General features: G+C 37.5%; 1 protein-coding gene across 5 annotated transcripts in view; it reads right to left on the minus strand.

Moving 5' to 3' along the window:
- MUSK (muscle associated receptor tyrosine kinase) overlaps nt 1–15,848 on the minus strand; it is a 91,111-nt gene extending 75,263 nt beyond the window's left edge. For all 5 annotated transcript variants that reach the window (XM_032635609.1, XM_032635607.1, XM_032635606.1 and 2 more), the window contains exons 1-2: nt 15,770–15,848; nt 4,442–4,568 (exon numbers count right to left, since the gene is read on the minus strand). In XM_032635609.1, coding sequence (XP_032491500.1) covers nt 4,442–4,568; nt 15,770–15,848 — 206 coding nt within the window. The remainder of the gene's footprint in view (nt 1–4,441; nt 4,569–15,769) is intronic.
- Between the last annotated feature and the right edge of the window lie 698 nt (nt 15,849–16,546).

A 16,546-nucleotide genomic window follows, 5' to 3' on the forward strand; every position in this document is an offset into this window, starting at 1 on the left:
TCCTTTTATTTCTTTTTCTTCTGATTGCTGTAGCTAAAATTTCCAAAACTATGTTGAATAACAGTGGTGAGAGTGGGCAACCTTGTCTTGTTCCTGATCTTAGAGGAAATGGTTTCAGTTTTTCACCACTGAGAATGATGTTGGCTGTGGGCTTGTCATATATGGCCTTTATTACGTTGAGGTAAGTTCCCTCTATGCCTACGTTCTGGAGGGTGTTTTATCATAAATGGGTGTTGAGTTTTGTCAAAAGCTTCTTATGCATCTGTTGAGATGATCATATGGTTTTTATTCTTCAGTTTGTTAATATGGTGTATCACATTGCTTGATTTGCATATATTGAAGAATCCTTGCATTCCTGGGATAAACCCCACTTGATCATGGTGTATGATCCTTTTAATGTGATGTTGGATTCTGTTTGCTAGTATTTGTTGAGGATTTTTGCATCTATGTTCATCAGTGATATTGGCCTGTAGTTTTCTTTTTTCGTGACATCTTTGTCTGGTTTTGGTATTAGGGTGAGGGTGGCCTCTTAGAATGAGTTTGGGAGTGTTCCTCCCTCTGCTATATTTTGGAATAGTTTGAGAAGGATAGGTGTTAGCTCTTCTCTAAATGTTTGATAGAATTCGCCTCTGAAGCCATCTGGTCCTGGGCTTTTGTGTGTTGGAAGATTTGTAATCACAGTTTCAATTTCAGTGCTTGTGATTGGTCTGTTTATATTTTCTGTTTCTTCCTGGTTCAGTATTGGAAGGTTGTGCTTTGCTAAGAATTTGTCCATTTCTTCTAGGTTTTCCATTTTATTGGCATATAGTTGCTTGTAGTAATCTCTCATGATCCTTTGTATTTCTGCAGTGTCAGTTGTTACTTCTCCTTTTTCATTTCTAATTGTGTTGATTTGAGTCTTCTCCCTTTTTTTTCTTGATGAATCTGGCTAGTGGCTTATCAATTTTGTTTATCTTTTCAAAGAACCAGCTTTTAGTTTTATTGATCTTTGCTGTTGTTTCCTTCATTTCTTTTTCATTTATTTCTGATTTGATCTTTATGATTTCTTTCCTTCTGTTAACTTTGGGGATTTTTTGTTCTTCTTTCTCTAATTGCTTTAGGTGTAAGGTGAGGTTGTTTATTTGAGATGTTTCTAGTTTCTTGAGGTAGGATTGTATTGCTATAAACTTCCCTCTTAGAACTGCTTTTGCTGCATCCCGTAGGTTTTGGATTGTCATGTTTTCATTGTCATTTGTTTCTAGGTATTTTTTGATTTCCTCTTTGATTTCTTCAGTGATCTCTTGGTTATTAAGTAGTGTATTGTTTAGCCTCTATGTGTTTGTATTTTTTACAGACTTTTTTCCTGTAATTGATATCTATTCTCATAGCATTGTGGTCAGAAAAGGTGCTTGATAGGATTTCTATTTTCTTAAATTTACCAAGGCTTGATTTGTGACCCAAGATATGGTCTATCCTGGAGAATGTTCCATGAGCACTTGAGAAGAAAGTCTATTCTGTTGTTTTTGGATGGAATGTCCTATAAAAATCAATTAAGTCCCTCTTATTTAATGTGTCATTTAAAGCTTGTGTTTCCTTATTTATTTTCATTTTGGATGATCTGTCCGTTGGTGAAAGTGGGGTGTTAAAGTCCCCTACTATGATTGTGTTACTGTTGATTTCCCCTTTTATGGCTGTTAGCATTAGCCTTATGTATTGAGGTGCTCCTACGTTGGGTGCCTAAATATTTACCATTGTTATATCTTCTTCTTGGATTGATCCCTTGATCATTCTGTAGTGTCCTTCTTTTCTCTTGTAAAAGTGTTGGTTTTAAAGTCTATATTGTCTGATATGAGAATTGCTACTCCAGCTTTCTTTTGATTGGCATTTGCATGGAATATCTTTTTCCATCCCCTCACTTTCAGTCTGTATGTGTCCCTAGGTCTGTAGTGGGTCTCTTGTAGACAGCACATAATGGGTCTTGTTTTTGTATCCATTCAGCCAGTCTTTGTCTTTTGGTTGGAGCATTTAATCCATTTATATTTAAGGTAATTATCAATATATATGTTCCTATTACCATTTTCTTAACTGTTTTGGGTTTGTTTTTCTAGGCCTTTTCCTTCTCTGGTGTTTCCTGCCTAGAGAAGTTCCTTTAGCATGTGCTGTAAAGTTGGTTTGCTGGTGCTGAATTCTCTTAGCTTTTACTTGTCTGTAAAGGTTTTAATTTCTCCGTTGAATCTGAATGAGATCCTTGCTGGGTAGAGTAATCTTGGTTGTAGGTTTTTCCCTGTCATCACTTTAAATATGTCCTGCCACTCCCTTCTGGATTGCAGAGTTTCTGCTGAAAGGTCAGCTGTTAATGTTATGCATATTCCCTTTATGTTATTTGTTGCTTTTCCCTTGCTGCTTTTAATATTTTTTCTTTGTATTTAATTTTTGATAGTTTGATTAATATGTGTGTTGGCATGTTTCTCCTTGGATTTACCCTGTATGGGACTCTCTGTGCTTCCTGGACTTGACTATTTCCTTTCCCATGTTAGGGAAGTTTTCAACTATAATCTCTTAAAATATTTTCTCAGACCCTTTCTTTTTCTCTTCTTCTTCTGGGACCCTATCATTTGAATGTTGGAGCATTTAATGTTGTCCCAGAGGTCTCTGAGACTGTCCTCAGTTCTTTTTATTCATTTTTTAAAATTTTGCTCTGCAGTAGTTATTTCCACTATTTTATCTTCCAGGTCACTTATCCGTTCTTCTGCCTCAGTTATTCTGCTATTGATTCCTTCTAGAGAATTTTTAATTTCATTTATTGTGTTGTTCATCACTGTTTGTTTGCTCTTTAGTACTTCTAGTTCCTTGTTAAATGTTTCTTGTATTTTCTCCATTCTATTTCCAAGATTTTGGATCATCTTTACTATCATTACTCTGAATTCTTTTTCAGGCAGACTGCCTATTTCCTCTTCATTCGTTTGGTCTGGTGGGTTTCTACCTTGCTCCTTCATCTGCTGCATATTTCTCTGTCTTCTCTTTTTGCTTAACTTACTGTGTTTGGGGCTTCCTTTTCACAGGCTGCAGTTTCGTAGCTCCCATTGCTTTTGGTGTCTGCCCCCAGTCGGTAAGGTTCAGTGACTTGTGTAGGCTTCCTGGTGGAGGGGACTGGTTCCTGTGTTCTGGTGGATGGGGCTCTATCTTGTCTTTCTGTTGGGCAGAGCTGTGTCCAGTGGTGTGTTTTGGGGTGTCGTTAACTTAGTGTGATTTTAGGCAGCCTCCCTGCTAATGGGTGTGCTTGTGTTCCTGTCTTGCTAGTTGTGTGGCATGGGGTATCCAGACTGGAGCTTGCTGGCCATTGGGTGGAGCTGGGTCTTAGCATTGGGACAGAGATCTCTGGGATACCTCTCGCCAATTGATATTACATGGGGCCTGGAGGTCTCTGGTGGTCCAATGTCCTGAACTCAGCACAACAGGCCAGAGCACCAAGACCCTGTCAGCCACACGGCTTAGGGAAGCGTTCAGCCAAACAGAAACATCGCGAACAGAGCGCACACCTATAGAAACCCTCTGGTAGTTTCCATTCCTTTCTCTATCTATGTATTTTAAATTTATTTAATAAACTGTATTTCAGGCATCTTAATTTGGTCTGTGAGCCTTCCTATTCCAGGACTTCTGGGATAGCTTGCCTGGTAGAGTACTTGAAGGCTTCTGCAGCCCAGGATAGTTTCCCACATTACAACATATATAGTAGAAGGAAATGATAAATTTCAATTGGAGCTTAGTGAAAACAAAGATGTAATTTTTCCCCATCCAAGTTAATGGATGTGGAGTTCAAGTTCAAGTTTGCGGAGGAGTTAAATGCTCTAGTCCTAAGGCAAGCTATGTGGCCTGCTAGAAAGCCAGTGGTTATATTTGTTACAGATTTTTAGAGTATTTTTGATCAGATAGCTATTGTAATGGGGAAAGGATAGCCTCACCTTTATGTGCCAAGTAGAAATTTTATCTGTTTGAGAGGCTACCTCACTATATACATCAAGAGTCCTTTCTGACTTTCAAAAGAAAAAGTCATGGTCACCTAGAGGTCAGATTCCTAGACCACATGCATCACTTGATTGAGATATTAGAAGTACAGGAAATGAGGCTAGTCCCTATTAACTCCCCAGAGTGTCCTGGAACATGTACCCCCAGAATTAGGATATCATGGTGTTTCCTAATTACTGTGAAACTTCTTCTAGGTCCTAACCTGGGATCCATGAAATAACCCTGACTTCCCCATATCAGTTAAATCACTTTATGTTGGGCAATTCTCTCAACCTCACTGAAGTTCAGATCTTACATTTATAAAATGAGGAAATTTGCATTTTACGTATTCTAGAAGGTGAACTTTAGTACTGCCAGAGCTGTGATTACATTTATGACAAAGATAAATCACAAGGCAGCCTTGGGCATTCTTGCTGGAAAAAGGCAGAATACTTACTTAATGAGAATTTTATTTCTGGTCCAGGAAATTTCAGGCTGAGGATAGGATTCCACTGCACACATGAAAGTAGCCACTTCTTCAACTAAGGCATCCACTGTTTCAAGAGGAGTGGTGATGACAGGGGCTGAAAGGAGAGGAGAAATCAAACGAGAGCATTCTACAGTACTGCTTACTAACTCTTCTGTAAGTAGTCAGAGGCCACCACATACCTGAATGAGAATGACATTTCCCCATAGTAGAAATTTGCCAAAAGGAAGGAAAAATTTTGTGCAGAGGATTTTGTTGCTACTTCTAAAGTAGGCATTTGAGATCAAAAGAGAAGGCTCTCAGGAGAGTCGGACTTAGATTTATTATATATGGGTAGAGGCAGATCCAGGTTTTGTGAAGTCCAAAGTTATATAATTTAGGTGTCCTTTTTAAGAAAAAATATATAAAATTATTAATACAAAATGTCTGTTGCCTCCCTAACACCAATCAACTTGAAGGGAAGTGTCACTGAAGGGAAGTCAAAGTGAAAAGAGAAAGCAATCTTAACAATTCCTGTTGAAAAACAATTTTCCCCAAATTTTGTTAAAACATATGTTTATATGAACACATTGCTAGAAACCACCAGAGGTCTTAGAAGGGGGCTCCTGTAAATGAGAGGCTTTGAAGGTGAAGATTCATCAGATTTATAAAGAATTCACATCTGCATTATGAGTAGATTAGAAAAAGACCCAATAATAAAAAGACAACCCAAACAACAAATGAGCAAAGGATCTGAACTGACCTGTCTCCAAAGAATGTATACGGATGGACAACAAGCATGTAAAAAGATGCTCAACATCATTAGCTATTAAGGAAGTGCAAACCAAAACCTCAGTAAGATACTAGTTTACACACACTAGAATGGTTATAATAAAAAAGAAATATAACAACAAATACTGGCAAGGATGTGGAAAAATTAGAACCTTTGTGCATTGTTGGTGGGAACATAAAATGGCACAGCCACTGTGGAAAACAGGATGGTGGTTCCTCAGATAAGCATAGAATTAATATATGATCCAGCAATTCCACTTCTGGATATATGCCCAAAAGAACTGAAAGCAGAGACTCAGGTAGATATTTGTCCACCCACATTCAAAGCAACATTACTCATAGTAGCCAAAAGATGGAGCAACCCAAGTGCCTGCCAACAGATTAATGGATAAACAAAATGTGGTATATCCATTCAACGAAATATTATTTGACAATAAGAAGAAACAAAGTACTGATACATGCTACAACATGGATGAGACTTGGAAACAATAAACTAAGTGAAAGAAGCCAGTCACAAGAACGACATACTGTACAATTTCATTTATATAAAATATCCAGAATAGTCATTATCTGTAGAGACAGAAAATACATGAGTGATTGTCTAGGAATTGGGTGGAGAGATTAGGGAGTAATCTATGGCTAAGGAATGCAGGATTTCAAATAGGTGTAATAAGAATGTTCTAAAATCGATGATGATGATGAATGCACAGCTCTGTGAACCGTATACTTTACCCAAAGAGACTGGTATGTGAATTATATCTCAATAAAGCTGGGGGTTTTGTTTGTTTGTTTTTGCTTGGTGTGTGTGTGTGTGTGTGTGTGTGTGTGTGTGTGTGTGTGACAAAAAGAAAGACAAAAGGAAGAGAGGCCATAAACATGGTCCCTCTCTCCTCCCACCTCCATGAAATGAGGGTCACCTGGCTTAGAAGAATTGGGGAGGAAAGAGAAGTTAAGAAGGATGAGAATGTGTTGGTAAAGGGATGCACCCCACTTCAATTTACAAATCTGTGAATCCCACCAAAACAAAGGGGTGAGGTCCTGGTCACCTCAAGGGTTTGATGGTGTGAGAAAGTGCCGGCACCTGTATTTGGGTGAGTCTGAAAATCTACCCCATTGTATAATCTGATTTAAAGTAATTATCATCATCACTGCTTTGTTATTATTATTTATCAAAGATTTATTTACGATTTTTCATGGAGCAGGCACTGGGTTGACTAGAAGCAAAAAGATGTGTAAAGCACATCTCTGCCTGGTAAGAGTCCACAATCTAGATGATAAGGTAGGATAGATACATAAAATGATCAGTTATAATAATCAGTTATGCCTGCTATCCTGGCATAATTGTTAATAGTACCCCCATACTCCAAAAATACCTGAGTTTGGACAGTAAATTATATGGTCATTTTAGTTAAAATGCAAGGTGCCTAGGAAAGCCAAGTAAGTAGTGTGAGCAATATGTTAGATGCAGGGTAGGGGGTGACAGCCCCATAAAACAAGAGGAAAAAACTGGCACATTGGTCATTAAAAAATGCATCCAGGGCTTCCCTGGTGGCGCAGTGGTTGAGAGTCCGCCTGCCGATGCAGGGGACGCGGGTTCGTGCCCCGGTCCGGGAGGATCCCACATGCCGTGGAGCGGCTGGGCCCGTGAGCCATGGCCGCTGAGCCTGCGCGTCCGGAGCCTGTGCTCCGCGACGGGAGAGGCCACAACAGTGAGAGGCCCGCGTACAGCCAAAAAAAAAAAAAAAGCATCCCGTATCTAAATGAAACATATTTTTTCATTAAACTCAGTGGCAAACTCATTGGCTGAGAGTAAGGGAAACGGTGGTTGGGAGTGTCCACTTAGCCCATATCTCTTTCGTAAGTGTTATTCTTTTCTTAAGGTCCAGTTTAAGCATCATCTCCTCGCAATCTCCCTGACTTCCTAGATAGAACCAAATGCCATTTTCTTTAACCTTGGGTCATCCTATATATGTCACTCATAGCACTTGCCACACAGATGCTATTAGAATGATTTATGTCTTTGTCCCACACTCAGTTATAAAATCCTTAAGCTTTGGGTCAGGGACCATGTCTCAGACGTCTCTCTATCTGGAGGGCTAGCACACTGACTAATGTATTGTTTAAATGAACCAAACTCTATTACTGAGGCCTTTATAAAAGGCATAAATTTTTTAAAAGGTTGAGAGAAAGTAGGTGAAAGAAGAAGGCAGAATTTTTAGGTGAAATGACGTCTTTTATATTTTATATCTAGGCAGCAAGGCCCCCCTTTTCCCAACTTTGCACTAAAATGACCATTAACATATACAGAATGCTGTACAAAGAAATAAAGAAATTAAAAGTATTAAAGAATAGTTAAGAGACATAAAAACAGACAGGCACTAATAAACTTCTAATAGAAGTTCCAAAAAAAATAAACTAGAAGAAATGGCACAGAAGTAATATGTAAAGGGATAAATTACTGATCATTTTCAAAAGTGAAAAAACAGAAATATTCACATTGAAAGTTTCCACTAAGCATCGAGCCAGATAAAGAAAAATAAATTCATCCTTAGATACACTGGATTAAAACTGTAGAAAATTTAAGATAAAGAAAATCTTAAACCTTACTAGAAAGAAAAGATCAATCACCTTAAGAAGAATGCCAGTTAGGCTAACCTGATATTATTTGGCAACAATTGATACCAAAAGGCAATGGACCAGTATTTGTAAAAGGCTGAGAAACAAATAACTGTTAGTCTGGAATTCTATAGCCAGCTTAGATAATCATTTTTTTTTAAATGAAGACAAAGTAAATACACAGACAAATACTGAGAGTATTTACCACTGAGACCTTCTCTGAAACAGTTACTAAAAGTATATAAACTCCATGAGAAATAACTTGTACCCAAAAGAAAGGGGCCAGTGATGAGAAACTGTAGTTAGCATAGATGGTGGTAAAATATAATTGCAATTTTAGACACTGTGGAATATATATTTTTTAAAGTCAATAATTTTTGTGTTTATAAAAATGGAACTAGAATTCTAGACAAACAATTATAAGATGAAAGTTTAGGGAAGAAGTTCAGCAGATTTGTTAAAACATCCTAAGTTCTTTACCATAAGCAGGAAGATGACAGAAACACTGAATAACTCTAAACATGGGGAGAAAATATATTGTTAAAATTTCATTAATGCTTACCACTAAAATAATAGATTAAAACCCAAAACTTGCAGAGTAGCAGAAGAAAAAAGAGACTAGAACTGTATCAATTAAAAAAAAATGATGAAGAAGCAGAAAAGGATAAATAAGCCAAGAGAAGGTATAGTTAACAGAAGACACAAATTAATGTGGAAGAAACATGGCCAAATATATCAGAAATCACAGTAAACACCCATGGTATAAACTGATCTATGGAAAGACAGACACTATCATACAGGATTAAAAAACACAAAAGACATGCCTAAATAAATTAAAACAGAAACATTGGATATAAAGAGAATGGAAAATATATACGAAGTAAACAAAAGAAAGTGATAAAGCAATAAAGTAGTACTAATATAAGAAAAAATGGAATATAAGGTGATAAGTAAGCCTCTAAAGAATGAAGAGAAATACTACTTAATGATAAAAGGAACAATCCATCAGGAAGATACAACAATCATGAAGCTTAATTATTTAAAAATATAGATTCAAACTAAAGTTGCTATTACCAGAAGATATTACAATGAAGTTACAGGCTACTAAATTTTTAAAGAAAATTACACACACACACACACACACACACACACACACACACACACACACGAGAGTGGAAAAATGAATGAGCAGCAAAATGTTATAATCATTTACCTCCTAGTTGTGAGCATTGTGTGGAATTTTGTATTTTTGTTTTGCCATACCTTACAGCAAAGTATTACAGGAAAATACTATATAATATTAAAAAAAAATAAAATTAATATATATTATCTTTGTAATAAAAAATTATAGGACATAAATCAGAAGGCCACAGAAAGGTTAATTTTCCAATGCAGTAGAAGCAAATTTGTAATTGATAACAAAGTTTGAGAAAGGCAGTCTCTTAAGAAAGCAAGCAGATTTTTCTAAACAACTAATGAATGAAATAAGCAATCAGTTGCATAATCACATAGATATTGAGAGATTAAAAAACAAAAAATATTATAGTAAGGTCATGGGATGCAAGTAATGATGGTTAACTGATAGTATTGAATGCTTTCATTGTTTAAAAAGAAAGCCTGTTGAGGAACTAGACGGTAAGAGTTTCTAGCACAGGACTTGAATTCAAATCCCTGCTCCATCACTTACTTCCCACTCACTTAACTAGTTGCCTTGGCATCTTCAGCTGTAGACGGAGATAATAAAACCACCGCATAGGCTTGTCATGAGGATGAAGTAAGTGAATATACATAATGCATTTAACATTGTCCTTGGTCCATATGGAACACTCTGTGTTATTTGATTTCTACAATTTAGAGACAGAAACCTGAACTATCTAGTTGTTCTCCTGGTTTCTGTATTACCTGCAAATTACCAATAATACTTCTAGGAGTCTATCCCAAGGAAATAATCCCCAAATGGAAAGGCATATAGATGAATTTCACTGCACAAAAATGGATTAATTGTACTAAATTGTACTAATTGTGTGAAAGTGGAAGAAGATTTAGGCACACAGCTTTGTCTTCTAGCTGTGGTGTACTGGAGTTGGCTTGTACTGGCTTGCAAGAGTCAAGTGTTAATTTTTCGGAAATTTAACAAGATAATGGAATAGAGCCATTATTAGAAACTAAATTATATAAATTTGATTAGATAAATTGTGTTAAAAACAAAGTAATAGGGCTTCCCTGGTGGCGCAGTGGTTGAGAGTCCGCCTGCCGATGCAGGGGACGTGGGTTCGTGCCCCGGTCCGGAAGGATCCCACGTGCCGCGGAGCGGTTGGGCCCGTTGGCCATGGCCGCGGAGCCTGTGCTCCACGACGGGAGAGGCCACAACAGTGAGAGGCCCGCATACCGAAAAAAAAAAAACAAAGTAATAATACTCAGCATTTATCACTTTCTAATTATTTTTCTATATTTTACTATTATCTATGTTCTTGTGGTTATTTACATCTAATGTCTGTAGAAATTGTAGGTGTGCTACTGTACATCTCCTCCCGACTCAGTGTTTGTTGGTACCTGGAAACTGGCTGTGACTGGAGCATTTATACTACAGCAGTCAACAGATGTAACATATCAGGGCCTTTTTTTCCTCAGAGAGGCAAATGTTCAACATATATTAGCAACTGTATCTAAACAGGATACTATTTACACAGTCACTGCAAATGGTACTTTGAAGATATTGATGATATAAAATATGCTCATGCTTTAGTGGCAGGGAGCAGAATTGCATAAACAATCTTATTATGATATCTTTTTTTAGGATATGTAGAAAAAAATGGAAGAAAATATATCAATATGTTAACAGTCCTGGAAGTGTGGGTGATTTTCTCTTTTAAACTTTTGTATATTTTGTGTTTTCAATATCATTCTTAATGGCTGTGAATTATTTTTACCCCAAACTCCAAACTTTATTCGTTAGTTTCTTCTCATTCAACATGCAGATGCAGAAGTGACAGAGTTAACAGACATGATATTATCTTTCCAACGAGGCAACACAAACTCTGTTGAGATCAGTTAAGATCAAAGAAGTAAATCTTAGAATGTCTTGATAAACTTAGACATGGAGAAATACATGAGCTCTTACTAAGAATAGCTTCCCTTAATGTTCAGTGGCATGACAGTTTCATGTGAGATTTGATTCTGTTTTTAATAATTTTAGCATCTAAAACCGATTAAAAACCTGCTATCAGCCATGCATTATACTTTTCATTCATGTTCTCATTTATGTATCACAACAAACGTAAAGGCAGATACTTTTATTATTCCCATTGGCAGATGAGGAATGAAGGCGACGAATTGTTCCACAACTTGTCTAAACAAAACCAAAGCAGGAAGTGATAGAACTGAACTTCAAAGTTAAGTTTGATTTAAAGTACCTATCTTTTAACTCTAAGCTATACCATGTCTTCAGTGTGGTACTAGTTACAGAAAGGGGAAAAACATGATTGACACCAATATCAATATCAATACCTATAGGCAGAGTATAGTCAGTTAAGTCCACTTTGCCCATATTCCAAATTACCCAAACAAATCTGCTTTCAGATTTTTACTGGCACAATCACATAGTTGTATTTAATGACATTTGTTGACTCAGCAGACCGTCTCCTGTTTGCTTTCATTCTACTATCCAGCTTTCATCTCAGCCAGGGCCTGTTTAAACTAGGACACTATTTCTTCCCTCAATCCAAGGACCACATGATCAACAAATACATGAAAATAAACACAATGCTTTTCTGGACCCAAAGAGTAACTTAACTTGAATACTAGCTGCTGAGAAGGATATGATATTACCCTTTTATGGGCTCTAGCACATGGCCATTGACATACCAACTTCTGATTGACCAGCTGCTGACGGACATAACCAAATGTCTGAATAAACAAAGAAGTCAGGTGTATTTGCTCCTTTCTGTTCTAGTATAATTAGGGCTCAGACTTGGAACACATTCATGCTTTTCTAACATCATGAATACAGTATTGTTTTTTCGGTATGACAAAACACTTTGGTGTCGGAAATTTTTCAAATCCCCCAAAGAAAGAGGATGTTCAGTATTGCTCATCATTTGGCAAATCTTAGAAACTGACACATTTATTCTGCTGGTGATGTAATCAAACATAAGTTATTTTTTATTATGATGTCTTTGGAACTTGTAAGGTTCATTGATCATCTCAATAATTATTGTTATCTCACTTATTAATACCGTATCATTAATTCTTTGTCACAGAACACACTGTTGGTCCTTGCCTTCAGGAATGACACTGGGGACAGGCAGGTAGGAATTCTGGGTCAGCCTGTTAGAATTTCTGAAATGACCTCTCCTGGGGGGCATTCGTTTGGGATTAAGAGATGATTTCATAGGGACTCATCTAAAATGTGCTTGTTCCCCAGAAGTGATCACGCCACCAATCATTGACAGTCCTTATCACAGTACATAACATTGTTAAGTTGAGCACTGGTAGGTCCTTCATCTTAGGAGGAAACTGAGGCTTACAGTGACTCCGTGCTTTCCCTAAAGACACACAGAAAGGCATCGGGGACTAGAAAAGGAACTCGATTGTAACATTCTCTTCCAGACCTGCAACATCCTTGTTTCACTTTCTTCATTATTTGACCTAGACGACACGGTATGTTGCCAGATAATCTCAGCTCCCTTACTCTCTAGTCCTTTAGCTGCACTGACCCTGGAAAGTACCAATCTTGAACTAATCCAACCAGCTGTCTTCACTGCTCATATGTTCATCAAGTATTGTTGGATAAAGTGAAACAACAGTGCAGATCAGGACCATGATGGGCGTGCAGTCTCCAGTCCCAGCGGGTCCTCAGCATGGACATATGGTCCTTCTACATTATCGGATCCACTTCTCTCATCTTCCTGAATGGGACCATTTCCTTGAGGTCCTCTAGGCATCCCTTACTTGTCACTTTCCCCCAATAATCTCACGTCCTATTTCACTGAGAAGTTGCCTACTTCACCTTTCGAAATATGGTAGAAATCTTGCCATTTCTGCTCTTTTTCTGTTCTTTAAGGTCAATAATATTTAAAGCAACTGTGTTTCTGCAAACGTGGAGTGAGTTACTCTTTCAATATACGTTAGTATAAAACATTCATCCGGGACTTGGTGTCCTGGATTTCAATGACAGCTGTGCCTGATCTGACTTAGTCGTATGTCGAATTTGTGAATTCTATCCCTGTAGACATATGATTTAGAAGAAGAAGTTACTGAAATATACCTTAAGTTAAATCACTTGAGACTCAAGAACTTCTAGGTATGGTAGTGATGGGGTGATTTTAAAACTGGAATTTGGACGGGAGTTCTTTGTGCGTAGCATGTTAACAATTTCAGGGCTGCTTACATGAACTACTATACTCCTACAGAAAATCCCACTATACACTTAATACTCCCTGATAAAGCGTTCAATATTATTGATGAATGTGGTTAAGGCGAATCTTCAGTGAAATGTTGACTATTTTCGTACATGACAGTTTATAAAATTTTCCGCCTTATGGTTTGATACTGAGCTCATGACTGAAAGTATTACTAGTTGAAATGATTCAGAAACACAGTGACTTTTCCCTTTGTCTTTGAATATTAGGAATATCAACTGAATTAAAACTATAACGATACACTATTAATTCTACAAAGTTGGTTATTAATTTTATTGAGGAACTCCTATGCCGATGGTTGGAAAAGAACCCATGGAATACTCTTGCAGTATTTTAATTGTGTCAGTTTATTTTGTGATATATTATGCTGCAGACGCTTGATTCATTCATGCTAAGGACTTAGGAAAAAGGTATACCATCTAGAAAGCCTCTTCCCATTATTGCCTTCTGCCAAGAATAGAGAAAACAACTAGAGATATTTTGTGTAGAACAATTTCATTACTTTCAATAGTATTAAAATAATCACATATTAATGTGTCTTTTTGTACCAATATATCCCATGTACTTCAACATTTAAAATTTTAAGGATTGTGTTTTCATGATAATGTTTATTCTCAGAACTGGTAAGTGCAGTTAATGAATGTTTGCTCTTCCAGGCCTGGTGTTTTGGCTAAGGCTGATGTTAAACCCATATTAATTTACATTTTTTAATAATACTCAACTACTCCCTTTGAGTAGGCTAGGCAAAAATATTTTTTTGATTTTACAGTCTAATTAAAGCAGTAAATAAATTATGAACAGATAAACAAGGTTGGGGTAACAATCTGGCTATTTTATTTAGAAGTCAGGGTTTTGGCTTTGTTACATTTATGCCACCATTTTTGAAGTTTTCAAAATAAACAGTGTGCTTCACCTGTAAAGTTTGGAAGCTACAAATCTTATCTTTCTAGAATATAAATTAGGCGGTTGGGTTTGGTTTTTCTTTGTGCACGAGATTCTAATTTGGACCAGAAAATCAATTGTCCTGCTCCTTGTAAGACTGGATTTCAGTAAATTTTAGTATTTAACCGTGTCATTTTTATGTAACTTCATGGTTTAGAATAGCACAAATAAATTTATAACAATCCATAAGTCCAGACGTCCAGGTGCTGCCTTTCCGGACATCCGTTGTATGATCAGGAAGTATTAAAATAATCTGAAGCCAATGGTAAGTCTTTCTGGCTATTATTAGCTATTTGGAAAGATCTAGATTCTCTTTTATCTGGAGCTACCTTAAAGTATTAGTTGACAATTAGACATTTAAATACATTTGAAGATATTGTTCTACTCATGTAAAATAGAAAAAGAAAGCAACAAAACAACATAAGTCTATGAAACCCGACTGTTTGTGAAGAAAGCTGTATCTTGTTAGCATGTGAATTTTGACCTTGTGGTTCCAGAAATTCTAATGAACCACAAAATCTAAGCTATGTTTCCCATCTACATACAATATATTTTATTACCTTCACTTATCTATACAATACAAACCTGTTCAGTTCTTTGGTAAAGTAATATGAAGGGAAAATAATGCATTTGAGTGTGTCATAAATCACAGAACCTTTTTTACTCTACTGTAATACATTTAATTTGAAAACTCTGTAGTATCATTCAATCTGCTTTCTCGTGTCTTTGTAAAAAGATTTCAATGAAGCCCCCAGTCACTTCACAAGTCACCTATTTTCCTATCTTTCTTCCTGATTTGAAATACCCTAGTCTCAGTTTCATAATACGCTGGCCAGAAACTGTGGACATTCTTGCTACTGCAACAGGTGTTTGTCAGTTTCTTAAGTTGCTTTCCTTTCCCCTGAGGTGGTGTTATTTCCGGTACATTCCAGAGGCTCTGAAAAAAACCTTTCACAGTCTCTTGCCAAACCAAATCATGGCTCCAGCCTCTAAGTTATTGAGAACCCATTGTTCTTCAGGCTTTTATCTTATAGGCGCTTGTGTGTGTCTTTCTCTAATTCCAATGTGGGAGGAACTAAAATATTGATGAAGAGTTTTGCAAAGCTGAAACTGAAAATGGAAATGATTTTTGTTCAGAAGAAAACACTCTGGATGTCTGGGAGTGCGGTTGATTATATTCCCGGCAAACCTGATGTGAAAAGGTTTTCATCATCCATTTAGACCACCCTGAAGTTTGACATACACATAAACAAACTGACCTCGATAACTTGCAGTCTACCTGCTAATGTTTCCCCATAAGTGAGGGCTCCACGTTCACTGAAAGGCTGAACTTTTTATTGCAGAACTTAAGCAGAGGAGGGATAGCAGTAGAATGGAGACCATCAATCAATTGCTTATTTATACAGTTTTTTCCCTCTCCATATACTGCACCCCTACTTCACCAAGTAAAACCCAAGCATGCCATAATATGAATCAGTCATGATCGGAACACACGCATGCACCTCAGAACTATGATAAGGCAAGAGAAGACAAGATTGCTCAAACCAACCTTTTGGAAGTTTCTCAGTCCCGCTGAACGCAACCAAAGTAAGAATATGTACCAGTGGAATGTTGACAAGCTCTCTCATGATTAATCCAGGCTCAGGCAGGAGAAAGTTCTTTCTGGACAACACAAGGAAAATGCGCGCCCCCCCCCCCCCCAGTTTACATTTTAAAGCATAGTTTGTTCCAAAAGGGTCGTCTGCTAATGACTGTTTGTGTCAGCAGCTCCACTGACTCTAAGTATAATCAGGAATTCTCAGACTTGGCTGTAATGATGGACACGGCCAGCTGGTGAGTATCCACTTAGGCCAGTAATGCAAGTGTAGGGCTGGAGGAACAAGGGAAAGAAAATCCCTTTAGAATCCCTTTTAAGACAGTGGTAGAAGGACAATACCAGATGCCTTTCGCAACCATCACTGGATTCCCCGAGGTATAGTTTTCCTGGTCTTCTGAGTCAGCTCACCATCCCTCCCGCACTCACCCCAGAGGCCCGGGCATATCTAATCATGACTCCTCCCCATTTCTCACTTCCCCCTCCCACATCCATCCCATTAACAATTCCTACAGATTGCACCAACTGGATATTCCTTGATTTCCTCCCCTCCTTTGATTCCAGCTAGTCTCATCCTATCCCAACCTCCCTTTCAGACATTCATCTTCTTGGAATGACAGTGGTAACCTCCTGTCTGTTCTCTCTGCCTTGTGTCCTACTGTCCTCTAATCTCTTTTCAGATCGCCTGCCCTACTCAAAAGTCTTCAGTGGCTCTTCATCATAGAAAAAAAT

Source organism: Phocoena sinus, chromosome 6 (assembly GCF_008692025.1).
Source record: "Phocoena sinus isolate mPhoSin1 chromosome 6, mPhoSin1.pri, whole genome shotgun sequence".
NCBI classification, from domain to species: domain Eukaryota; kingdom Metazoa; phylum Chordata; class Mammalia; order Artiodactyla; family Phocoenidae; genus Phocoena; species Phocoena sinus.